This window comes from Melospiza melodia, chromosome 9, assembly GCF_035770615.1.
Source record: "Melospiza melodia melodia isolate bMelMel2 chromosome 9, bMelMel2.pri, whole genome shotgun sequence".
NCBI lineage: Eukaryota > Metazoa > Chordata > Aves > Passeriformes > Passerellidae > Melospiza > Melospiza melodia.
The window spans coordinates 16,996,296-17,021,293 of NC_086202.1; the positions used below are offsets into that span (position 1 = coordinate 16,996,296).

Sequence of the window (24,998 nt, forward strand, 5' to 3'; positions counted from 1 at the left end):
CTTTAGTTTTTTTATTTTTCATTTCATTGAAGATGCAGCAGTCAAAGGGAAAAGAAAGCAGAAGAGTGTTAAAACAAGAGGTCAGCATGAATGTAGCAAGTGGCTAGAAATAATATTTGGTGCAATCTGAAGAACAAGAAAGACAGAAGATCTGGCCCAGAGCTATGTGAATAGTAAATACAAGAAGATAGTAAACTGCCCTAGAGTTAAGTGTGTAGGTTACATGTAGTAAATATATGCAGTTCTGTTACCTTTCACACATTAATGAATCTTCTCCAGCTATGCTTAAACTGCTTTATACTTGTTCATAAAATTCATCTGCACGGATGTTCTTAGAGTGACTTTGAAAGCTGTGTGTGTTGTTGCTCACCAGAGAAGTGCAGTTTAAATTCATTGGTGTGCATGAACCTGTTCTGGAAGCGTGTCCTGGCATTCTGGGCACAGAGACTGTCACAGGCTTCTCAGGCCTCTCCCACCCCATCTTCATGGTAAAGGCAGCAAATGGCACATACAGTTTAACTATTTGGGTGTATCTCACACTGGTCCAGAAAGAAAATTCTAGATAAGTCTCTTTCTCATTTTTCTGACATGTAGATCTCTGCATTATGGAACAGGTAAAAGTAAGTGTTGGATTCTGTGCTTACTTAGGCTGGTAATACATATTTGGGGCAGCTCCCTTGGGATAAACTGCACAGAATCCTTCCATGCAGTTCTGAAGGAAATTGCAAGGCATCTAAACACACAGAACCATTTTGATTTTGTATAATCAGGAGAGGGTGCAGAATAAGAAAGTAGTGGAGTGGGACCCCCACTATGGTGTGGGATCTGTGTTCCTGCTGTGGGGCAGCTGTGATACAAATCTCACCCTATGTCTGTTCCTCTGGCTGAAGCTGAATCCCTCTGCAAATGGAGCATTTTCAAAAAGCACTGGAGGTGGCATTTCTTGAGACGAGGGAGTTGCCAGCACTGTAAATGGAGCAGGTGAACAAGGTAGGAAAAACCCAGCCCGGGTCCCCAGGCAGGCCACAGTGACTGTACCTGCTGTTCCTCTGTCCTTTGTCATACAAATATTTTGCATCTTCAGATTGTTGTGATATCATTATTGAACGAATTACAAAGAATGAAACCTTTAGGGTGGCAGGAGAGGTGGGCACAGGGAGCAGCAAGCACTTTGCTGCCTGTGAGCTGTTTGAAAGGTCAGGGGCTCCTGTCGCTGTGCTGGCTGGTTGCTAAGCTGCCGTGGATTTTTGTGCTCCTTTTCCTGGCAAAAGGGACCTTGTGATGAGGTGCAAGGTTATGGCAGTGCCTTTTTAGTAAACTCACCCCCTCCTTTCTGCTTGCTGAGTTACTGGGTAAGGGAGGTGCTCTCAGGAGCATTTGCTTTCTTTCTAGGCTTCTTTCTGGCTGCTGAAGTAACTGATATATCCTGCCAAATCAAACCTAATGTTTTTTCTTGGGGGAACAGAGTCACTGTTTAGTGAGCTGCCAGGGCACATTGGGTTACTAAGGCTTTCTAAGGGATCAGCAGAATTTATACCATCTTCACCCCACTTGCATCTTCTTTGAACTCACAGCAAAGCACATTTAGTTAGTGCTTGGGTGAAAATTACTTAGCAAAGTACAGACCTGTTTCATGAGATTATATTTTAACCCTGCTTTCCTTCAGCTGTCTCAAGCAGCAGGAACTTTCATGTACCTCTGAGATATAATAGCAGCCAATGCTGCCAGGCCTTACAGTGGAGCAAATATTCAAAAATAGTCTTATCCTGTACCAGAAAAGTTGAGAAAAAGGTAAAACATGAGAGCAAACTGGCTTTTGGGAAGGGGGAGGATTTGATTGCTCAGATAAAGTGTGCTTTCTTGCTGTTCAACTTCATTTACAGAGTCCACAGCCTGTACTATCCACCATACAGATAATTAGAAAACAGCACTGGGGTGTAAGCAAATGAAGTTTCCTACCCTCCAAATGAAATTGTCAGGTTGACATAATATGTGCTTTTAGACATATGCAGCAACAAGAAAGGTAATAATTTAACTTGCCTATTAGTTCAGTGGCTGTGAAAGGCACAGCACTCCTTGAAGCAAGTGGGGAGTCAAGGAGATGAGGTCTGCACTAATCTGCTATAGGGAGGCTGGGTGGCCTTTTCATGTTGGCCAGGCATTTTTTTTAATATGGTTGTTTTCTGTTGCTTGAAATCTCATTAAATGTTTGCTGGCAGGGTTCTGGGAAAATAACAGCAAGTAACCATGTAACCAAACACCTAATCTATGTTTACTTAGCCTGATATGCCATCAAATTCTTCCCAAGTACGTTAATGTACAGCTAAAAATGTGAACTCAACCCTGAGCTGAGGCTTGCCTGGGAAGTGGGGCCAGAGATCTGGGCTGAGGCCATGCCACCCAGCTACTGCTGTTTGTGCATTAAAATTAGGGCTCTGTATGTGGAGATCTGAACATTTTTGTATATATTTCTTCTTATTGAAGGGTTATTGTTATCCATTCTGGTATTCCTGGAAGTTCCTCCTTCACCCTAAATAATCAAAACTTGAAAAAGAAAACCAAACCAACCAACCAACCAACCAAAAAAAAAAAAAAAACCAAAAAAAAAAAAAACCCCAAAAAAAAAACCACCAAAGAGAAAAAAACCAAAAAAACCCCTTCATTCTTGTAGAAGGAGCAATGAAAGATACTGCTCAGACCCAAAATAAGGAGCTTCTCCCTGCAAAGACTCTGCAGAATTGCCCAGGATCCCCCTGTGATGGATCATGTGCTTATGCAAACTCCACCTAATTATATTACTAAGCTTTCAACATGTTGTGGTTTTTGTTTGTCATACCTGTTTTCTCCTATTTTGCTCACCTTTGAGTTTGGCAGTGCGTATATGTTTTCTTAAAATAATTCTGGTTTTGGTTTTGAGCTGGATATCTCAAGGAGGTCACTGAGGGACACTTCTCAAAGGTTCAGATGTGGTGGTGTTTAGGGCTAGTTCTAGTGTCTCGCTGTTTTGGGTCAGGAAGCTCTGGGCTTTGCAGAGAAGCCTTGAGCATCACCTGTCTGAGCAGCTTCAAGGACTGAGGATGCACACTGTTAACCATGTAGCTGCTTTCTTGAATTGCCATTTTAAGTGGCTCCGTAGCCCTCTGACATGCCTTAACAGGTAACACTTCCTGGGAAGCCTGTGGTTCTTGTCAGTGGGAATCTTGCATTCTCAGCATCTGTTGTATCGAGGTGAGATGGAAGGTATTTGAGCTTTCTCTTCAAGCAAAACTGAAAGGCATCCTAGATATTCTGCTTATGTCTTAAAAGTCTTTGATCCATCCAGAGGCTAAGGGCTTGCTGGTGGTGGCAGAAACACGGGCTGAAATGTGGCACTGACAGCCAGCACTGTGTGTTCCTGCACTGAGAAAATTGGGGCACTTCAGGTCCCTTGGCTGAGCCCTGACATTCAGTCACTAATGCAAAAGGACTGAGGGCTTTTTGTTGGTCCCCTCAGCAAAGCACATGACTCAGTTACTCACCAGCGGTGCATCCAGTGGGTGTCAGTGGGTCTCCTGCAGTGTCCTGCAGCACCCAGTGTGTATTTAGAGACAATTTGATGGCCTGGGTGCAGACACAGTTTTGATTTAAGTGGTTAGGAGAGGGGAACAGGCTAGCTCTAACCTTCTGTGAACTGTTCATGCTCACAAAATTAAGTTGCTGTGTTCTGCTGATTAGAGCTTACATCTGGGGTTTAGCTTGTGAGAATACAGAGGACATTTTATCATCAGATCTTCTCTGATTGTGGAGTAAATATTCCCTTCCCATACAAAGGTGAAAGCTGTATTCTCTCAAGCAAAACTTTCACACTAAACTGTGTACAAGGAAGAGTAGCTAGTTAGAGTAGAGATTGCAATTGGAAATACAGTTCAGGCCAGGGATGGATGAGTGGGGAGCCTGCTGGATGTGGATGAGGACTGGCAGCAGTGAAGTGACTTGCACATGTATGCAGTGACACGCAGGGGGGAAGAGGGTATTGTGTGCTAGGATGCAAGTGCTGGACAAATCACCCAAATTATCATGAAAAGCATGATACCAGACACTGGCTCAAATCTTGATGGCCCTCTTGGTTCCAACAAATTTTCATAAACTGCATGTGAAAGAAGTGCTCCCTTTTCTACAGTAGGGATGGCTGAGGCAGTGTCTGCCCAGCCATTCATGTTACACCACATGCAGTCTGTCCTGACCCTGGCTGTTTCTCTCCGCAGATGGCCGCAGCCCCATGTGCCGAGCAGCCCGGGCCCGCGCTGGCCGTGAGGGCCGCAGCCAGGCGCTGTCCCTGAGGCGAGGAGCGCAGGCACCGCCATGGCCTCATCCCGCCGGGCCCAGCATGCCGGCCCTCCTGACGGAGGCTGGGGATGGATGATTGTCGCTGGCTGCTTCCTCGTCACCATCTGCACCAGGGCCGTGACAAGGTAAAGGCACTGCTGCTTGTCTTGCTGGCCTCTTTGTGGCATTAGCTTTCTTTTCTTTTCCGCCATAGGAAGAGGGTTTGTTATCTCCCGAAACCCCTAAGGCTGCTGGGACGACCAAGGGATTATGAGCCCTCTGGTTTTAGTCTTGCCTCCTCTGACAGCTGCTCTAGCTTTCAGCACCGGCTCCCTGATTTCTTACAGAATCAAGGCCAGGGGCAGGTAGAGCTATTTCAGGCTGTGGTGGTTTGCTGGGGAGGGAGGAATCATGTAGGGTCTCTTTGGGTTCGCTGTGTCCCTCTGACCCCACAGCCGTGCTCATTTTTGCCAGTCCCAGTGAATTAAGTGATTCCTGAGTCAATGTGAAAATCATGTCAATACCCCCTTCTCCCACTGCGAGCATTTCAGACACTGTCCTACCTGAGAAGGTCCGAGCCCTAGAGAAAAGACTCCTCTCTGCACCCTTCTGGTATCCAAAATATGCAGAAAATATTTTCTCAAAATAGAAAGAACAGGAGAGAACAAGAACTAGACTGCTGCCTCGCATAAAAATAACGCAGTCTGGGATGAGATTGCTTTCACAGTGACTTTGATGTCGACTGCAGATAGAGGAGCTTGGTGTGTGTGAACATGGACAATTTAGCTATATTAAGCAGAGAGTTAAGCACCCTGGTAAGTGAGGAAAACTTGTTGGGCAGTCAGTATAGTGGAAATACAGTGTTTCCTACCTAAAGTTCTTATTTCTTTTAAAATAAAGCTCCCAGATTTAGGGATCTTAAATCTTTAGGGATCTAGGGTTTTGGAGTCAGCAGCACAGAAGGGGATAGAAACACTTACCTAGTGTTAGTTAATGCATACAAATGTACCAATTCCATAATAATAGCAGAGAATTCCTAGAGGATTTAATTCCATGTTTGTGTGTGCAATGTGTTACATACAGGAAATAATCTAATGGCTGGCACACATTAGACTGCAGAGAAGAGTGAAATATGTGCAAGAAAAAAAGCTGAAGAAAGTGGTCATTCAGTGATTTGGGAAAAGGCATCTCTTGTTGATCCAGAAAAGAGAACGAAATTATGCAACCTTTTAATCTGTTCCTCTGCAGGGACATATTGAACAGTAACACTTATCAAATTGAGAAAGGACCTCTCCTGCAAACATTTTATTAAACTGCTGGAAGGTCCACAGGCTCCTGCTGTGTTTTGATTCTTTGTTTGAGAGGAGTTACTTTGCACTTGTCCATCCATGAGCACACAGCTGCAGGTGGGGTTTGTTCTGCAGGTGTTACATTGACCCTACCCTCACAGTTTGTGCGGGTGCAGGACAGGGAGCAACAAGGCCAGTGAAGAACTGTGAAGCCAGGGCTTTGTGTGCCAGGAAAGCAACATCATCATATGGGCTATAAGTTGCTGGGGAGAATTAGCATTTCAATTTCCTTTTAGTTCAAGATACCGAGTCATAAAAACTCTAGCAGCAGATACCCCAGCAAGAAACATGTGATATTATAATCACATAATTATAATTATAATATTATAATAATTGTGGTTCACAACCACAATTTTGATTTTCCCAGGAGCTGGAGAGGACCTTCAAGTGGGTAATTTTTATACCTGAAGAGTGAGAACAGTGTTTTCCATGAGGCAGATATTTCATGTTTAACTGACTGATGTTCATGTTTTTTGTCCTAGATGCATCTCCATTTTTTTTGTGGAGTTTCAGGCATATTTTGGGCAGGATTATGCCAGAACTGCTTGGATCCACTCCATTGTGGACTGTGCTACAATGCTTTGTGGTGTGTATTACCCTTTCAAGAGTAATGTAGCTACTTTTGCATTGGCTCCATCTGTTTTTAGCATGCTCACAAGTTGGTGGACTCAGCTGGGTAAGAGTGATACTGTGGGATCTCTGGGGTATGGTATATCCAAGCTGCTTCCCCCAACACAGTTCTGCAAGGGAGTGCCTTCATGAAAGAAGAAAAAGAAGCAGAACTTTGTTTTGTGAAATGATCTAATTTTTCAGAAATGTCCTTTTGTTCAGATCTATTGGGACACCTCATGTTTGAGAGCTATTAACTGAGCAATTGTTTCTTTTGCCTTTTGATTGGAGTCATATTTGAGATGTAGCACAGGATGTACATCTTGCCTCCAGATCAAGTCACAACCATCCTCCTTTTATCAAAAGTGTATATTTACAAATAGTCTTCTCTCTTAAAAGAAAATTTGCTATTATTAAAAATCATGTGCATCAACACAGCAGTTGTACTGAATTTCTCATGGGTTTGCTTTAAAGCTGTACAGCTTGGTGAAAATCCATGCCCTGGTCCTTTAGAAGAGATTAATCCATAAGAATTGCTAGAAAGGCAGAGGGGCACAACAAGAATGAGATGCAACAACTCACCTGTGACAGCCAGGTTATATCTTGGGGAAAAGAGAGAAATAGGGGTATCCTTGCCCTGGCATTGCAGGTAGTAGAAGGGGAGAGGGTTGGTGATGGCATCCCATGGTAGAGGTGATATGGGAGACATTGGATTTGGAGAAGTGCAGGAGAAGGGTAGCAGCCCTGGAGATTGTCCAAAAGATGTGAGACCTCTCCTGTTTGTGTCTAACCCAGAGCCCATAAGGCCAGGGAGTTGTGAGGAAGGACACCTAAAGTTACTGAGGGCTGAAGTGCAAATTCCAGGTGGGGAAAAGTCTGAGTGTTGTAAGCATAACAGTGTGGGCTGTTCCTGTGACCTGTCTTGACCCCCTGACACTGCAGATTAGCTGTGTTCCATAATGACTTTGATCTACAGAAATGACTGCTGAGAAAGGTACTGCAAGTTTCAGGTTTAACCTGACTTTTAGAGGGTTTTTTCTTTATATTTGATGCTCATACCACTGTGACAGGATTATGTTGGAAGACCACTCTGTAGCTGCAAACACCATTTTCTCCTGCTTCCTCCTGCTTCCTTTTCTTCTATAACTGTTGCAGTGAACTGTGTGTGAGGACCTGCCATTAACTACCAGCTTTATTTGTTTCTTTGAAGCCCCGCTTGGGAGTTTAATCAGTAATCATGTATCCTGCCAAGTTGGTATCATGCTAGGAGGGCTGCTTGCATCTACTGGACTAATTCTGAGCTCATTCGCCACCAGTCTGGAACATCTCTACTTATCATTAGGAGTCCTCACAGGTAGGATGCATTCAGCCCCTTTGTTGCTGCCAGAACACAAGACAGGAATGCTAAAAACAATGGCTGATCTCTTCTCCATGTCATACTGACACTGCACTGGTCAAACAGAGATACTCAGACCTGTTCCCATGATTGTAGACCAGAGGCTGTGCCAGCAAGAGCTTCAGCACTGACTGATCTCATATCACACAAATGCAGCACCCTGCAAAAGCAACTTTACCTTCTGAGAGAGGACTGTCAATAAAGTTCTGAAGTTATGGGAGGTGAGGAGGAACTGCTGTTGCAGTTGGTGTACATGAAAAGGTTTCCCTATTTTGACTGGGATTTGGGAGGAGTTTGTTATAGCAGAAGTTCTAGATTGCCCTAATATATTTGCATATTTGGGAAAAAAGTTTAAACTAAAACATAAATGTAAGTAAGAATAGAGGAGTTCTTGGTGAATACCAGGCACCTCAGCTGTATGCCTTACTTTTGTCTGCATTGCATTCCAGTTGAACAGCAAAAAAAAATTGCTGGTTGGTAGTCTTGCTGTAGCAGCTCCTCCATTTTTGCTCAGGTATGGTGAAAACAAATCTTTGCTCTGTCCTATCTGCCCGTGTTTGTTGTGCACAGAGGAACTTGAGAGGGGCCTGTGGTCATTCTGACATTCCTTCCTCATTAATACTGACCTGGTAGCCACGGTGATATAAGACCTTGTACTTGGTCCCCTGGAGTTTAGTAACTGTTGGTGGAATTACTGCAGTTGGTGGAATTACTGCAGTTCACATGCTGCCAACAGCTTATTTGTTTCAAAAAAAAAAAAAAAATCCTTATTTTAGCGCCTGTATTACAATGCTACTGTATTACAATGTTAATCTTTGACAAAATGTGTTCATAACAAATAAAAAGGCTTCTTGTAATTCGAGGGACTGTGCTACAAACTATGCTAATACCTCTGAGGCTTCTTTAGTGGGGGCTGCTGTGAATACCGAGGTGGAAAGGCAGTTCCAACTTACATGGAGTAGTAAAGAGCCAAGTTCATTACAAGCAGTGAACTTTTAGCCTGTGGGGGCTGATGAACAGAGAGGTGAACTGTTGGTAAAGGCTAGATGTGGTGCCCCCAACCCAGAGAGCAGATGGGAACACAACAAGTGAATGTCTAAATCCATAAAAGCAACAGGACTTGAAACCAAGGAGTGAAGCAGAGGTGAGATTGGGGAGTGTCAATAAGTAGCGGAGTTCCTTCTAAGAGGTATGAAAGTGTTTTCAGCCCTAAACTTTCCGCTTTTCACAGGACATTTGTTGGCTTTTTTGAGACATTTTCCCCCTGCCAACTCACTGAAAAATAAATGGTGTATATGCCTAATAAAGTATGATTTTCATAGCTCTTGAGTGTTGATGTCTAGCTCAGGGCTGCTCTGCTGGCTCTGCTGCCTGTACAGCTCCAAGCCCTGCTCTGTGCCCTGCTTGTCCCCTCGCCTCCTGAGGGGTGCCAGACTGGGCACCCGCCGCCCAGAGTCCCTCTAATCCTCTTATTCCATCCTGGCAGGTTTAGTGCCTGCCTCACACAGTGTGGCCTTTGAGGAGGATGTGGCAAGCCAGTTACTGCACTGGGGACTGTTTTATCCTCTATCAGCAAGTTCTGCCAAAGGCACTGGGGACTGTTTCACCCTCAATGTAGGACATGCTCCAAAACCCTAGTTAGGAACTAATTTCTATTACTGATTCAGAAATACATATTTTAGTGTTAGGGCAACCACTTGATGATGAAAACCTGCTCTCTGATTCTGCAGCAGAGGCCACAATCTTTTTCTCCATCCAAGAGATGAATCTTCTTTGTTTACTCAACTGGATCTGGCTTTCTGAGGCTTTCCTCCCCTCTTTACTTGTAGGCAGGGATTTAAAATGGTCAGGACTCCAAGCATCTGTTGCAAGGGGTTTGTTTACCAGACCAAGAGAGGTTTTTTGTAGAATATTAGTAACAGAGACAGGCTCTTTGTACTGTGTTTCAGAGACCTGAAAATTAATGTTCAGGGTTGCAACAGACCAAAACACAAAGTGGTGCCTCATCAGGACAGCGTGTCCAGTGTCAGCATTGGTGCAGACCCTGGGGCAAGACCTCATCTTGTATGCATGAAAGGCTGGCACACCCATTCTCTCATGTTTAGTGATCCTCCTTGTTCTTGTTATGACCATTACTTTGTCTGAGTCTTATTATTGTGGATTAATGGTCATCAGTTAGGTTTGTCAAGTCAGGGACCCTGCCAGTGGAAGAAAGACATCATCCTAGTTTCTCATCACACTCAGACTGGCCTGCGTGATGCAGAATCAGAAAAAGCTTTCTATTCTTTGGTACTAATGAAAATGCATTATGTGGTTTGCTTTAATATGTTCCATATGTCATGCTTAGTATTAAGCCATCTGCACTTTGCTTTCTTTTCTAGGACTTGGGTTTGCACTTTGTTATTCTCCAGCCATTGCGATGGTGGGCAAATACTTCAACAAAAGGAAAGCGCTGGCGTATGGAATAGCCATGTCAGGAAGTGGAATTGGTACCTTCATCCTGGCCCCTGTGGTCCAGCTCTTAATTGAGCAGTTTTCCTGGCGAGGAGCTTTGCTCATCCTGGGAGGTTTTGTACTAAACCTCTGTGTCTGTGGTGCCTTGATGCGGCCTATTTCTCTTAAGGAGGATTGTAAAGCTGCTCCTGAGTTGCTTGAACAGAATTATGTCTCTGAAACAGAGAAACAAGACTTAAAGCGAATGTCCATCTCTTCACCTTTAATCAAATTATGGCCTCATGAATGTTTATGCTACTGTTCATGGAAGGAATATGACTTTTTGCTGATGCCAGGCTTCATGGTGCTGGCAGTGTCAATTTTATTTATGGCATATGGCTGCAGCCCTCTTTTTGTCTACCTAGTGCCTTATGCTTTGAGTGTTGGAGTGAGTCATCACCAGGCTGCCTTCCTCATGTCCATACTTGGTGTCGTAGACATCATTGGTAATATCACCTTTGGATGGCTCACAGACAGAAGGTAAGGGCTTCTGGCTGATCAAGGGGAAGCTTTAGCTGGTGGGAGGCTGGATGCAAGCAAGGTATAATACATATAAAAGCTAACATTATGTACCCTTTCTCTAGCGTGTGTAAGTTAAAAACCCCCAACAGAGTCTAACTTTTAGGAATGCTTGCTGTTTAATCTTTTTGTGTCTTCTGAAATGGTTCAGTTGGTTTAATATCCTTTTTTCCTGAAAAAAATGATGTGTTTGTATATTTGATAGTGGAAATGTAACCCCTTCCCTGAGGTATGTTGAGTGTGATCCTCCATATCTATTTCCAAGGGGGTTTCCCCCTGTTTCCTCTGCTTTTCCATCTCTTTTGTGTTGCTTGGGAGGCAGAGAAATTATAGAAGAGGGTCCAGGGTCTGGCCCAATATTGTTAGGCACATGCTAGGAAGGACTGACTGAAAATTGTTATACATTTTCCAGTCTAAGAACTCACCATGCTTTGTGAACTCAGCTCACTCCGAACATCAGTGTACAGTATCTGTAACATCAGTAGATACTGGCCAAATTAGCAAGGATTTCGATTCTAAGGGATGCATTCTTTACACTTCTTTAGTTTGTGGGAGAAATCATTGTTTTTCTGAAGCAGGAAGGGAGGGAATTGCCATCTCACTTAATTCACACTAACTCGCATGTAAGGGCTGACTGGAATGGTGGCAGCTAAGAGAGGTATACTGCAATATTTTATGCACAATACTGGGAGCACCTTGCTGAGCTGGGATGTAAAGCCCAATGAAATACTGCTTTGACCATTGAAACTTTATGGGCCTGCAAAACCCTGCAAAGCAGGGTTCTGTCACTAGGCACATCCTGAAGAACACTGCAGGCACCAGGCTGCTGCTGGCCAGGTGTTTCTGCAGCTGTAGGTGGGCAACCTTCCCAGCCTGGGCTCGTCTGCTGAGTGAAGGCTTGTGTAAGGCAATTGACTTGATCTGAGCCATAGAAAAGAGTGAGAGACTGAAGCACTGCATGCCAGGGCATAGAAGCTGAAATGCTGGTTTCAGTGATAATATTTTTCTTTTCTGTTTTGAAATTTGCAGGTGCCTGAAGAAACATCGGTACTTCTGCTACCTCTTTGCAGTGGGAATGGATGGCCTGTCTTGTCTTTTCCTGCCAGTTCTCCAAAGCTTCCCCTTGCTTGTGCCTTTCTCATTTACCTTTGGCTACTTTGATGGAGCCTATGTAACGCTGATCCCTGTTGTGACAGCAGATGCAGTGGGAACTTCTTTGTTATCATCAGCACTGGGCATTGTGTATTTTCTCCATGCCATACCATATCTAGTGAGCCCACCTGTGGCAGGTCAGTTTTGCCAAATGACTTCCCCACAATCTTATCAGTACTTCAGATTTACCTATTGATGTACAGGGGAAGGAAAGTTAGCAAATGTACAGCGAATGTGAAGGCAGCCTCTGGGTAAAGGAATAACACACCTGGACATTCTTAACTCTTTAGATTTCCCATCCTGGCCTTGGTGGGATGATTTCCAAATACAGGGTGAGATGAAATTTAAAAAACAAACCACTATGAAATAGGCTTCTAAGCACGGCTACATCAGCACTTCTCGTAGTTTAGAAAACTGTGCAAGTAGAAGGAGTAAAAGATTCCACTGCGAAATTACATGATTTTGTAAATTCTAAATCTCTCTAAAGAGAGTTTTATTCCAAGTTTGTCTTTCTTTTATGTTTTCTTTTTGTATTTAGTCTCTACATTGCTTTGAACAGGTGGGTGAGTCAGCTTCACTCCTGTTTGGTCATACACTCATCCCTGTAATATCTAACCATCATTTTTGCCATTTGTACCATTACAGTGAAGTAAGGATGAGAGCTGTACCTTTATTATTCTTTAGAAAGCACTTGACACAGTTTTTAATATTGTGGAAGCTCTGAGATCTTTTTCAAACAACCAACTCTATATATGTTGCATATTTTGTAAATTGATGTTTACATCAATTCCCAATTAATCACTGCTCATTAGGCTTTTAATTTAATTTTGCATAGCAAAAATTATTGCAAAATAGAATTGTTTTGAGTGAAGCATGAGCCTGGCCACAGCTTAATAAATATTTCTGCATGAAGATCTTAGAGCTCTCTAAGCCTTCTAAAGACTGCCAGTTAAATCCAGGCAGTCAGAAGATGTTTATTTAGTAATGTGGTGATGACTGCTCTGCCTTTTCTTGTGGATTTGACCTCCAAATAAAAGGCTATAAAGACATTATTTGCCTGCTGAGAATAAATCCCTCTCTGCACCAGGATGTAAAAGTATAGTGATGGTGATGTAAATATGTATTATTTGATCGTTTTTATATGTGATAACTCCAAAAGTTTATAACTGGGTAACAGGATTTGTAAATTATCCATGAGAATACCGGCGGACTTCTAAATTATTTTTTTCCCCTACAGGCTGGCTTGTGGACACAACTGGCAGCTATACTGCATCATTTCTCCTGTGTGGATTTTCTATGATATTTAGTTCAGCACTATTGTGCTTTGCAAGACTAGCAAAGAAAATCAAAAGAACACATTTGCCATCCCTCACTGGTAACACAGCCTTGAAACAGCACATCTGGACAAATGGAGCAATAGCTTATTCTGTCACAGCAGAATTAGACCAAAGGGATGTTGAATTTTTGGCTTTGGATACAAACAGCTTCAGCAAGAGGTGACAAGTGCTGTTGTGATTCAGTAGGGCACAACCTGAGACAGATGTGGCTCAGTGGTGTTACACTGTTGAATATACTTCTCCTGTGAAACAAGACCTCTCAATTAGATTGTTCTGTCATGTTTTAGTTGGCTTAAATCTACATACAGCAACAGTAATACCAAGTTAATGCAGTGATAGAAGAAAGCTAGACTGAAAATAGAGTTTGTAGATACAAGTGTTCACAGATTTATTTGAAATGCAATGTTGACTCCACAGGGATCAGTCACCAAAACTGAACAATAACATTTACATTTAAAAATACTATTAATGACCCAAGCTTTTTCATTTTGTGGTCTAGTATGTTTCAATGGATTAATTATACACACCATGAAAAAATCTCTGCATTTATCAGTCTGCATGAAACTCTTTGCAAATGAGTGTTTCAAATGCCAAAGTCATCTGTTTGTTTTGCTTTTGTTTTGTTTTTGGTTGGAGTTTTTTTTTAAGAAAATCTGGCAGGAAACTGATTTATGCTGAAAGTATCTCTGGAGCAGCTTTAATTTTTACAATGTGCCTGAACTTTGTACATACATTTCAATTTAATTTCAAATATGGTTTTAGACCTGCTTTCCCACATGTTCTATTGTAAATTTTACTTTTTTCCTTTTTTCTTCTGGATACCTTTAAAATTTGAACTTCTAAACATTGACATGCAGGGTATGATCTTTCAGCTAATCCTTGTCTTGGAGGGTGGAAAATGTGTAGTGGTGGCTCTGCTTATCTGAAGAGGAGTAAATGTGTACCATGGGACTGGGCATGCTGATAGACAAATGTGCTTTAAGTGCATTAGTGGAAGAAGCCCAAAGGCAGCCCAAGAGACCAGAGAGGCTCCGGTGTTTTCAAACCCAGAGCCTCTTCCTCTTGTAAAATCAGCACCTATTGGAGAACTTTAGAGTCCATGCAACCAGGTGGCTGAGAGATTGCCCACCCTGGGCTGATAATGGAGAGGATGTTGGCAGAATTGTTTCTGTGTATTGCAGGGGCAAGTCTGTGTCTTTTCAGACCCAGAAACTTCATCCTCAGGTGGTGCCAATTGCTCATTTGTACCATCTGAGGAGCTGTCAGGTCACTTCTCCTTGATGGCCAGAACACAAGAGCTGTGACTCCTGCTGCTTGTGTGAGGAATATACTCCAGCTGGCTGCTTCACAGGAGCTAGGGAGTGCATGTAGCTCATGGAGTAACTTACTGATGTGATGGTCTAATAAATACTGTGATTTTCTACATTTCCAGAGTGAACACATTGTCAGCAATGGAAACTTCACATTCCACAATACAAATAGTTTCAGTGTTTTAATGCTGTATCAAGCTGTATTCTGTTCATTAACAAATTGATCAGAGTCTAAATAATTTTCACTTACACTGAACTAGTAGTTTTGTTATTCTGCAGTGTGTTCAATGGCTGCTCGTGGTGTCCTTTTCCACTCTGTGCCTTGGAAGTGAAAGCAACATAGACTGATATTTATCAATTTGATTTAGACCAAGACTACAGCCATAGGAGTACAATGTATTTTATATACACACACACATATATATGAATAGCATGTGTATCAAGTAGTTTTGTTATCCAAGTGTATTTTAAATACAACATATTAAAATAGATTTGTGTTTAAATTAAGCCTTTCTTTCTGTCCTGCTTTAGGAATGTAGTCAGAGCCAGTAGCATGATCTATGTGCACAGACCACAGAATAAGCAAGAGCAGTGCAAAGTCTTCTTAAAGCCAATGACATAAGTTTTCTTCAGCTCAGCATGAAAATTGACTCTTGGGCCCCAATTTAGTCTTTAACATATATTCATTAAAAAAACCAAAAATTATCCATGGGTGTTTCTTAATGAGTTAGGAAAAATATGCACATGTGGAAAAAAATTAATTGGTTTTAATAGTTAGTACTGATGAAGATAATGTTTTAGATCTTAATATTTTAATATTTTAAAAAGTAGGGAATAGTGTGGTCAATCAAAAATACAATTTTTTGGAACAAGTTATAAATTACCACCATAAATAAATTTACAAAAAATTAATTACTTTGTTTATCACATCACAACACATCATGGAACTGCATATTGTAAAAGCCTGTTGGAATAATGCTATATGTATTTTTATCATAGTAAATTATACTGTGTAATATGTTATTAGCATTTTCTTATTATTTCAAGATTTTTTTCATATGCTTTTCCCTTTATTTTTTTTAAGCACTACTTACTGTTTTAAATATCTCATTTAGCAGCAAACATTCAACTGGTTTTATCCACAGACCTTTTGTAGAAAATGGTAAAATTCTTTCAGGGCTTTCCAATACTGTCTCTGCTCTGACTTAAGTCAATGGAGAAAAGCTTATATACTGCAATAAAGACTTCTGTGCATAAAGGACACTGTGAAATATCAGCCCTGTCATGAATGCTCCCACTAAGAAACAAAAGGAAAGAAGTGGAGCAGAAATGACCTGCAAGTGGAAGAAATGGGAATGCAATCCAGGCTGGTGAAGTCTCAGGCCAAACTTCCTGCTCCTGCTCCACAGAACCCAGGCTGAACAGATCACCTTCATCCTGCCATGTGAAATATTTCAGGCAATGCATTACAGAAATCCCTGGCTCACAATAGTTTTAAAGAATGATTTATGGTATCGGCAATAATTTTTTTCAGAGATGATAATATTCAGGCAGTCCTCCATGGAAGACATTTCCTGGCATGGCTTAGTATGGGAATAAATCAAGATACCCGAGCTAGCTGTGAACAATTTGCCAGATGAACACTGCATGTTTGAGGATTTAGGGGTCTTTTCCACCCTTAACTATCCTGCAATTCTGTGTTCCCACCAGCCCTGATGGACACAAGCATTGATGGGCATGAGCTCGGCTGGAGCACTGCACTGCTGAGCCTGTCTGGCTCCCCAGGACAGCGTGGTGGGACTTGGCTTGGGGTAATATCTGTCCAACAGATCCTACCTCAGATGGATCCTACCTGGGATTATGCTCTGCTCTGTGCAGTGGATGGAAGTTCAGTGTAAGTAAGTGAAACTGCTCACAGCTGCTGGAGTTATCTCATGTGTCTCCATTCCACGGGGTTTGAAATGGGGAAATAATAATTATTTTGAAATTATTTATATTCTAGTGATAATCTGGAACATTTAATAAATTGTACCTTGGAAAGTTGTGTGAAAGCAACATTGAAAAAGTCAAGTACCTTCTGTTGAAAAATTACTCTTTTTTCAGAAAAAATATTCCTGAAACATTCCTATCAGCTTGGATAATAATTTATCTCTGGAAAGACAAAGGCTGTGTTACTATATGGTGAATGTATTTTATATTGGCAAACATTGTTTCTTTGTAAAGTGTTACAAATTTATGTGAGAAGGAAGAGCTTGTTTAACTTAAACTGTAACACTACTTCATGGTCAGCATGGCAAAGTCCTTAGTAGGGTTTGCCTCAATAAATAATACCTTCTTCTTAGTGTTTATTCTGGTGTATTTCAGTAAAATTTTCTATATACTTTAGAAGGTGCTTTTGAGTCATAAATTGATACTTCCTGAAGTGTTATTTTCTGTCATTTTCCTCCTACACAGCTAGCATCAGCTTCAGGGTTGTATTCATATTTGAGTGTGAATTAATTGACAGGTGTGTTCAGCCTCTGTGCAGTTCTAGTTTTGCCCCCACAACCCCCCACATATTTCTCAAAAATGTGTGTTGTGTTTCGTTTTCTCTAACTCCCGAAGCTCCAACTCAACCTGCTCCCGTGTCGCCATTCCAGGCAAGGCAGCAGCACCACCCTGTGGGAAATGACGCTTTTCCTCATTTACCAGACAGGCAAATTCAGAAGGCTGGATACCTGGGAGCATCCCCAGGCATCTGTGGTCCAGAGCTGTCCTGCAGAGTCCAAAGGAGGTGAGGCACAACAAATACACCTTTTGCATTACTATGCCTCACAGTTTCTTCACTGTGCAGATCGAGCTGCTATGACTCTTCATAAAAATTCAGGCTCACATTTTTTTTCCAAAACAATTTATACCTTATCTTTATTTCTTCAAGGTTCTTTTTTCAGGAGATATCCTGGTGGCAGTGTAGAGGGGAGAATGGATGTGTCACCATGGCTTGCACCACCTCTTCCCCAAATTCTTCCCTGCTGCCCTCCACCCTCCATGCCCTCAGTGGAGTTTAGATAGCGCTGGTGCTGAGTTTAGAAGCTCTCAAGGTTCACAGAGGCAGTGAGGTTGTCTGACAGACCCTTTTGTCCCCATAGCTGGGCACACCAATGTCATGTCACCAGTTCCTGAGTTTGCCCCCACTGCTGCTGCAGCCAGCTTTCAGGAGTGATCTGCCAGAACTGTTCCCAGTCCGCCTCTTCTCCCTCCTCACCACTCCTTCCCTAGGCAGGGTTGCCTTTGTATGTAACAGAGGATCTGGCAGGTGGCTGGGAAACAAGGGTGGATTTTGGTCCAGCTGGTTCTTAGGAAGAGAGTGTTTGCAATATGTACACTTGATTGCTTTTGCTCGTGGTATGAAAGATTCTCTGAAAGAGAGCTGAGAAGGAAGAGGTTTATTGTTATTTTGTGATCTGGTATTGGTGTTTTGCACTCCTTCATGGCTTGTCATCCTGTCTGTATGGGGGTGCTGTTGTGGGTGCAGGAATGCTCCAGGATGGCTAGAAACTAAAGTGCACATCCTTCTTGATGGGCTCTGTCACCAGTTTGCTTCATTCTACACTAGTGGCTAGGGCTCAGAAACATTTTGGAAGTAGAGCATTAGTTTTCCCTGAGTACTATGCTCTATCAAACACAGGGACACTACTGGGAAATTAGAACAGGATATCACAAACAAGAGCAAAATTTAGTTGGACAGCTGAAGACTTTTGTCATTTCAGTGCTTTCTCCAGCTATGTAGACCCTATGGGCACCTGTGGAGGCTCAAAGTCCTGCCACTAAAGTGACAGCACCTTAATCTATGAGGAGCAGAAACAAGTGAGGGGAAACATCCTTGTTAAGTGAGGGTGAGAAGCCCTCCGGGGGACTTCTGCAGGCACATGTTAATATTTCCAGTTTCATTGGCTCTCCCAGTTGTTCCACCCCTGTTATCCTATTCATTCCCCTAGTTTGCTGACTCCCCCCTGCACCACTTTTCCCTGTTCCCACTGGTCCTCAGAGCCACCCCTTTTTCCCCCCATATTTAACCCTGTACCCTCCACCCTCTTCTGTCTCTGTCTGTGGACCTTCTTGGAAGCAGTAAACAGCCTTTGGATCTCCAAACAAAGACCTGTCCTTTGCCTTTCTTCGTTAGCTTTTCTGCAAGTCTACTCCAGGCCCTGAAAGCGTGGGTTGCTCTCTGGGACTTGTTGAAGTGGGCTGCTTTAGGCACCCACCCCTTTTTCCACATGCCCCTTGTGCTCCCCTGCCCTGCTCTGGGGCACTCACCCAGCTCTGCTCTGGCTGTGCTCTCCCCTCCATTTCCAGTTCAGGTCATTTCTTGTGTGTGTTTGCTATCCCTGGCTTTTTTGACAAGCATGGCCATAGCCATCTATTTGACATCTCAAAGAGTGTCCTTCCTTCCTCTCCAGAAGTCGTGGTTCCTGATAGGGTGTTTTGGGTAAACTAGACAGATGTTGTTTTGTCCACAGTTTAATTCTTTTGTGCAATGCCCCTGGAGCCAGTTTTGCTGAGAGGTCAGGGAAAATAAATATGAAAGGCTCCTCAGCCTTTCATATCCTACCAAAACTTTATCCTTCTTACTTTTTGGAATGGCTGTTTCACTTTACTTAATCTACTAAGATGAAGGCCGGTTATCAGAAAGACACTCAGAAGCAATAGTCAACAGATTAAACAGACTTTAGTAGTTCACAACAATAGTACACATTTTGTAAGCTTCCAGTGGACTAGCTAAACAGTATTTGTTTTTCATAATTAAACAGCATACAAGGTAATAAACTGAACAAGCCTTCAACAAAAGTTTCTTCTACAAAAGATATTTTTGAAATACTTAAAAAAGCTTCAGAAATTCTATTTGTGTATAAGCATGCCTTCAAGTATACAGACAAAATACTACTGTATGATTCCCTTATCTTTTTCTCAGTAGAAGATAATATCTGGTTTCAGCATAGAAGTTCTGTGTTCTGCAGACTATCACTTAAATACAACATTTATACCCATGTTAGCATTGAAGACTAAGTTAGATTAGCTATAAATATATATTTTATATATTATATAGTTAGCCAAGCATGCTCTCTGCTAGTGAATGAACAAATCAACAATTGTTGTCTGCAGTTTCTACATTATGAGCGGAAAGTGATGCCACCTGTGTTCCATTTGGTCATAATGTCTACCTTCAAAAGAAAAACAAACAACAAAAAAGGTTTTGAAAGTCTGTTGAAACCTCCTTGGTTTGCAGGATTTTTTGGTACACAGGATTTTTGTGAGCTTTAGCTTGTAATGGAAAGTCGTAGCTCAGTTAATGCATTCAGATATTCTTCATTGTTAGGATCCAAAGCAATGGCTTCCTCATACCATTCAATTGCTTCTTGTTTATTACCATTTAGTTTATGAACGAGTCCAAGTGTACCAAAATCGGTGGCATCTCCTAAACCACTCTCAATTTTCTGTTTCAATAATGTCTTCACAGCTTCACTGGACCTTTTTCTTGGATAGGAATCCATTTCCAGTTTCAGACATTCTATGTAATATTTAATGGCTTTTGATTCTGATTTCATGTCAAATTGCTGAAAATTGCCATAATTGAAGTAGATGTCTTGTTTTTCATCACAGGCTAGATCATTTCTCTGAAGCACTTTCTGAAACGTCTCTTCAGCTTCTTCATACCTCTTGTCTATTGCATATGTCTTTGCTAGGTCACTATAGGCAGAAAAAAATACTGGCTTTTTGTCGATTGCCGTTTTAAAATGAAAAATGGCAAGCTCCATGAGATTCTCAATTTCCTCTCTACGTGGGTATCTTGTCTTTTTCAGCTGAAGTACCTTGGATCTGTAGCAGAGTCCTAGTTGGTGATGCAGAACGACAGACTTTGGCGTCAGTGCTAGGGCCTTCTTCAAAATCTCCACTGCCTTGTTCAGTTGTTTTTCCTTTCTGTAAAAATTAGCAGCATGTCGCAGGAAAACAGGAAAGTCAGGGGTTTTCTGCAGTCCTTCTTCAATGTACCTCTCCCCTTCATTAGCTCGATTTAATCGCTGAAGCTCCAATGCAAGCAATGCCATAACAGAAGTGTCCATTGGGTTCAGTGCCACTGCCCGCTTCAGGGCCTCGAGGCATGGCCTCCTCTCCCCACCATACCACTTAACGTCGCCTTCCAAGCGATACATTGCTGTTGCATAGCCAGCACTAAGATCTGAGTTATTGGGGTCACTCCTCAGAGCATTTTCAAAGCAATTCACTGCCCTCTCAAAGTAAGCCCTCCCAAACCGTAATAATGCCCATCCTTGCTCAGCGTAGATCTCTGGAAGCTCAATCCTCCCATGAGCAGAACTTGAAAGCTTTTTGCAGCTGTTTTCCACTTTGCTTACATAAGTTTGAGCTTCTTCATATCTCTGCATGTGGTAATAGATCCAGGCATAGTTCCCCCAGGTAACAAGACTTTTCCTGTCAATTTCATCTGGATGATGTTTTTTAATAGCTTCTTCAGCTTTTTTGAGACTTCTCAGGGCTTCCTCATTTGAATTCTTTAGGTATTTTACATAGGAGAGTAAATTATAATCTCTAATCTCATATTTTGCCAAAAACTTGATATGATCAAGTATTGTTTCCTCTAGGGCCTCAAGACTTACATGCTCCTTCAGCAAAGCCCATGTAAAATGACATTCTAACTGCAACAGGGAGTCCTTCAAGGAATCCTTGGAAATGGTACTAGAAGAAATCAAAGAAAAAAGTTGTTTACACCCCATTTACTTTTTGCTATTCTTATCTTTAAGCCTGGCATGATGTACTTTAAAGGCAGGCAATACCTCACTTGGTCCACAATACTTCAAACAAGCCAAAGCTGTAGGGAGACCTAGGTTCAAAGTGCTGAATAGCGATTTTAGTAATTCTTCTTGCCAGTGTATGATGGCACCTCTTATACAGAAACAGATGTTGCTGTGGATGTTAAAATGGAGGGCTGGTCTCTGTAGTAAAGCTGGCACACCCTTGGGCCTCAGAAACATACTTCCTGTGCTGGGAACAATTGCTGAAGCCTACCCAAAAGATGTCATCACTTAAAATTCCCTTTAACTATAAACAATGTGATTGACTCAATTTCCTAAACCTTTGTACATGTTATGGTTTCTATTATAAATTTCATTTTGGATTTCCTGCATTTTTAAATCCTTGTATGTTAGATCATAGCACCATTCTTATGTAATGGTTATACTGCTTATATGGTTAATGTATCCAGGAATTGGGTCCCAGATCTCACCAGCCTCTCCAGTTGCTGGCACTTGGATGTACAGCCCATGAGTATGTAACCCCCTTCCACTTGCTGGTGCAAAGCACACGCTCGCTCACTAACCCTGTGACTCCTCAGATGCTGCCTCTGGCTGGTCAGGGAGCTTCTCTCTCTCCCAGGTGCCTCATCCCTAGACACACACACTCACACACCCTTATTAACCAGACATACTACTGGTCATTAACACTCCTGTAACCCTGGTGTGGTTTGAGCTGGCAGCTAAGCAAGATGCTGCTGCTCACTCATCTCCCCCTGTCCCCCACTAGTGGAACAGGGAGGAGAATCGAAAGTAAAAATTGTAGGTTAAGATCAGAATTTAATAATTTCTAATAACTTAAACAAAATAAAAGATAGTAATAGTAAATATTAATATTTATGACAAAAGGAAAAAATAAAACTCAAAGAAAAACAAGTGGTGCACAGTACAATTGCTCACTACCTGCTGTCTGATGCCAGACTCTGTCCCTGCACCCCAACCAGCCCCCTTCCAGGTGACTCCTTGAGTCTATATACTGGGCATGATGTTCTCTGGTGTGGAATATCCCTTTGGCCAGTTCAGATCCCCTGCCCCAGGTGTGCTCTCTCCAGCTTTTTTGTGCACCTCCTCACTGGCAAAGCTTGAGACACAAAAAAGTCCTTGACTAGGATAAACACAACTACCAACAAATTGTGAGTGTGCTATACACATAATTGGCATAATGAAACCAAAACACTGTACCAGCTGCTGAGAAGAAATTAACTCTATACCAGATGAAATCAGGACAATCCCTCTCCATCATTCAACAGCTTTTTCTTCCCAAATGTGGAGCCACCCGGGCAGGGTGTTATTTGGGTTTCCCCTGCTGCCATTGCCTAGCTGTGTCCTGTGTCCCTCTGTGGATGCACAGACTGGCCTTTGTCACACAATCAAGGGGACATTTTTGCAACACAGAGATGACATTTTAGACTACACTGTTGCTTTCCCTTAATTAAAGAAGGATTGACACACAATTCTATTACTGAGGCTCCTCAGTCAAATTTTCCTTTCTTAGAAACACTTCCTTGCTGTCTGTCCTGCAACTCCTAGCAGGTCTGAGAGCCTGTGGGGCACAGCATGTGCTGCTGCTCAACTGCACAATCAAATCTTTTGAGTAAAAAAGGACTGAGTGGAAAGACTGCAAAATTATGAGGAGGCAAATCAAGGAGGAATCACAAACACAGGTTTGAGAGACAGATTATACCTCTTTGGCTGGGCACCAGCTGCCCCTGCTACAGCCTGGATTTCATCCTCACACTGCATGCAAAAAAATTTCAGACTTTTGTTCTACTCACAGAGACTTAACCTCATTAGAGAAGCAGTAACACGGCAACATTCAAGAGCATCCTTATTTTATTTTGGTTCTTCTCTAAATATTCTGTAAAATATTTTCTGGTTCTAGATGCTCGAAGTCCCTCACTGCTTACATTTATGTAAATAATAAGCATTATTTTCCCATGGCATAGAGGAAAAAAAAGCATCTTTCAGAGACTGGATTGATTTCTTACCTCATGGTTTTCCTTCTCTGCTCACTTGTCTTCAGATAGCCCCAAAGCTAAAGGAGTGCTGCCCACTGCTGTTGTGCCTTCCTTTTATTTGGTCCAGCACTCATGGTCTGTGATGAAATGTCTGGGAAAAAGAAAGTGAAACTTAGCTTTCCCCCCGGCGTGCCGAAGCAGAATAGTCAGTCTGCAGCTGAGGAAACGAAACTGAGTCTCTAAGCTGAACCGTTGCAGCCTGGCTCTGTGCCATGCATTACTTTGTGTTGTGGAGAATGTGGCAACAGCTCCTAATGCTCCCAGCGTTTGCTGTGTTCAAAGGCAGAGACATCCACGATAAAGAGAGCTAGTGGGGGCTCACCTGGTTATCCTGCATAGGCTAGGCAAGGGTCATTTGCCCCTGGTGCCTCTGCTGATGCATCTTTGCACAATTCAGTGCCATGCTGTAGGCTCCTGTTTTATTGGTGTTGTGTCACCCACGTAACACACACACAAACAAACCCTTATCTCCCCTCTCTGCACTCCTTCATCCTGTGCCTCCACACCATGAGGTCTCTGCTGCTGTTCCAGGTCTCTGTTCTTCTGTACTACGCCATTGTCTAGGAGTACTAAGTATCCCATCCACAGGAAATGTTTGCTGCTGCTCTCTACATAAACCCAGGACTATCCTTTCACAAATCACATTAGACAGAGGCAGTCAGTTTGAGAAACTGCTGTCACAGGTGTGCCAAGCAAAACATGGCTGAAGACAGGTCAGGACAAGGTCAGACTGAGCAAGCCTTGGTCCCCAGGCCATGCAAAGCCATTGCAAAGCTTACAGCCTGATGCTGGCAAGAGCAATGCCTGCTACAGGCTACACACCTGGCAACAGAGATGGGAATGGCCCGGGCTCTGGAGCATCTATGAACAAACAACTCATTGATGCTTAGTTTAAAAAAATTAAAAATGCAGACCCGGCTCCGTAACTTGACTTTGGGGGTAACAAAGAGAACCAAGAAATAGGTCATAACATAAATAAATGGCACTATATATGGTAAATTCAGATGTAACCTGAAGCTGCAGACTAGGGAAGAAAAAGAAAGGTCTAGAAGTGTGTTACCCAACTTATAAAAATGACTCAAACTAGATCTGGTGAGAGGAAGAAGAAACCACAACCCTCAGCAGCAGAGATGTTAGTACCTGACAACTGTTATTTTCCCTAATTTTCTTCTTCCCTTCTTTTCTCTCCTTTCCCCCTTCCACTCTTTTCCTCCTTAAAAAAACCCAACAAACCAGTCCTACATATTAGAACTTCTGTTTTTCACAAAAATTTGGAGAGCCTGTGTAACACACAAACACACCCCCCCCACCTCCACCCCCCCTCCCCCCCCCCCCGCCTTGTGTCTTAAGTGTCTGTCTGTGTGTTTGTGGTGTCTGTGGAGGGGCTGTTGGAGACGATGTTTCAGAGCTCAAGATAAAGGTTAGTGCAGCTCCTAAAGGAGTGCTGCCCACTGCTGTTGTGCCTTCCATTTATTTGGTCCAGCACTCATTTGATCTGTGATGAAATTACTGGGAAAAAGAAAGTGAAGCTTAGCTTTTCCCCGGGTGTGCTGAAGCAGAATGCTCTGAGCAGCATTCAAGATTCTAGCAATTTGATAGGTGATGAAAAGATGCAGTGGACTGAGAAGGAAACAGATAAGGGTATCTACACAAATCCATGTATTT

The 24,998-nt window shown here is 42.5% G+C and overlaps 2 protein-coding genes across 3 annotated transcripts in view; one reads left to right on the plus strand and one right to left on the minus strand.

The window, feature by feature from the left end:
• Positions 1–16,818, plus strand: part of SLC16A12 (solute carrier family 16 member 12) — a 30,469-nt gene extending 13,651 nt beyond the window's left edge. The window contains exons 2-7 of one of the 2 annotated variants that reach the window (XM_063163545.1): positions 4,245–4,451; positions 6,137–6,240; positions 7,474–7,617; positions 10,041–10,632; positions 11,701–11,960; positions 13,061–16,818. In XM_063163545.1, coding sequence (XP_063019615.1) covers positions 4,342–4,451; positions 6,137–6,240; positions 7,474–7,617; positions 10,041–10,632; positions 11,701–11,960; positions 13,061–13,323 — 1,473 coding nt within the window. In that variant the 5' untranslated portion in view covers positions 4,245–4,341 and the 3' untranslated portion in view covers positions 13,324–16,818. The remainder of the gene's footprint in view (positions 1–4,244; positions 4,452–6,136; positions 6,241–7,473; positions 7,618–10,040; positions 10,633–11,700; positions 11,961–13,060) is intronic. The other variant, XM_063163546.1, reaches the window with a different exon arrangement.
• Positions 16,819–19,159: 2,341 nt separating this feature from the next.
• LOC134421987 (interferon-induced protein with tetratricopeptide repeats 5-like) lies at positions 19,160–23,463 on the minus strand. Its single transcript, XM_063163548.1, has 2 exons — positions 23,304–23,463; positions 19,160–21,202 (listed from the first exon to the last, which is right to left on the minus strand). Exons 1-2 carry the CDS (start codon positions 23,306–23,308, stop codon positions 19,768–19,770), a joined length of 1,440 nt encoding a protein of 479 aa, XP_063019618.1. The 5' UTR covers positions 23,309–23,463; the 3' UTR covers positions 19,160–19,767.
• Positions 23,464–24,998: the final 1,535 nt, after the last annotated feature.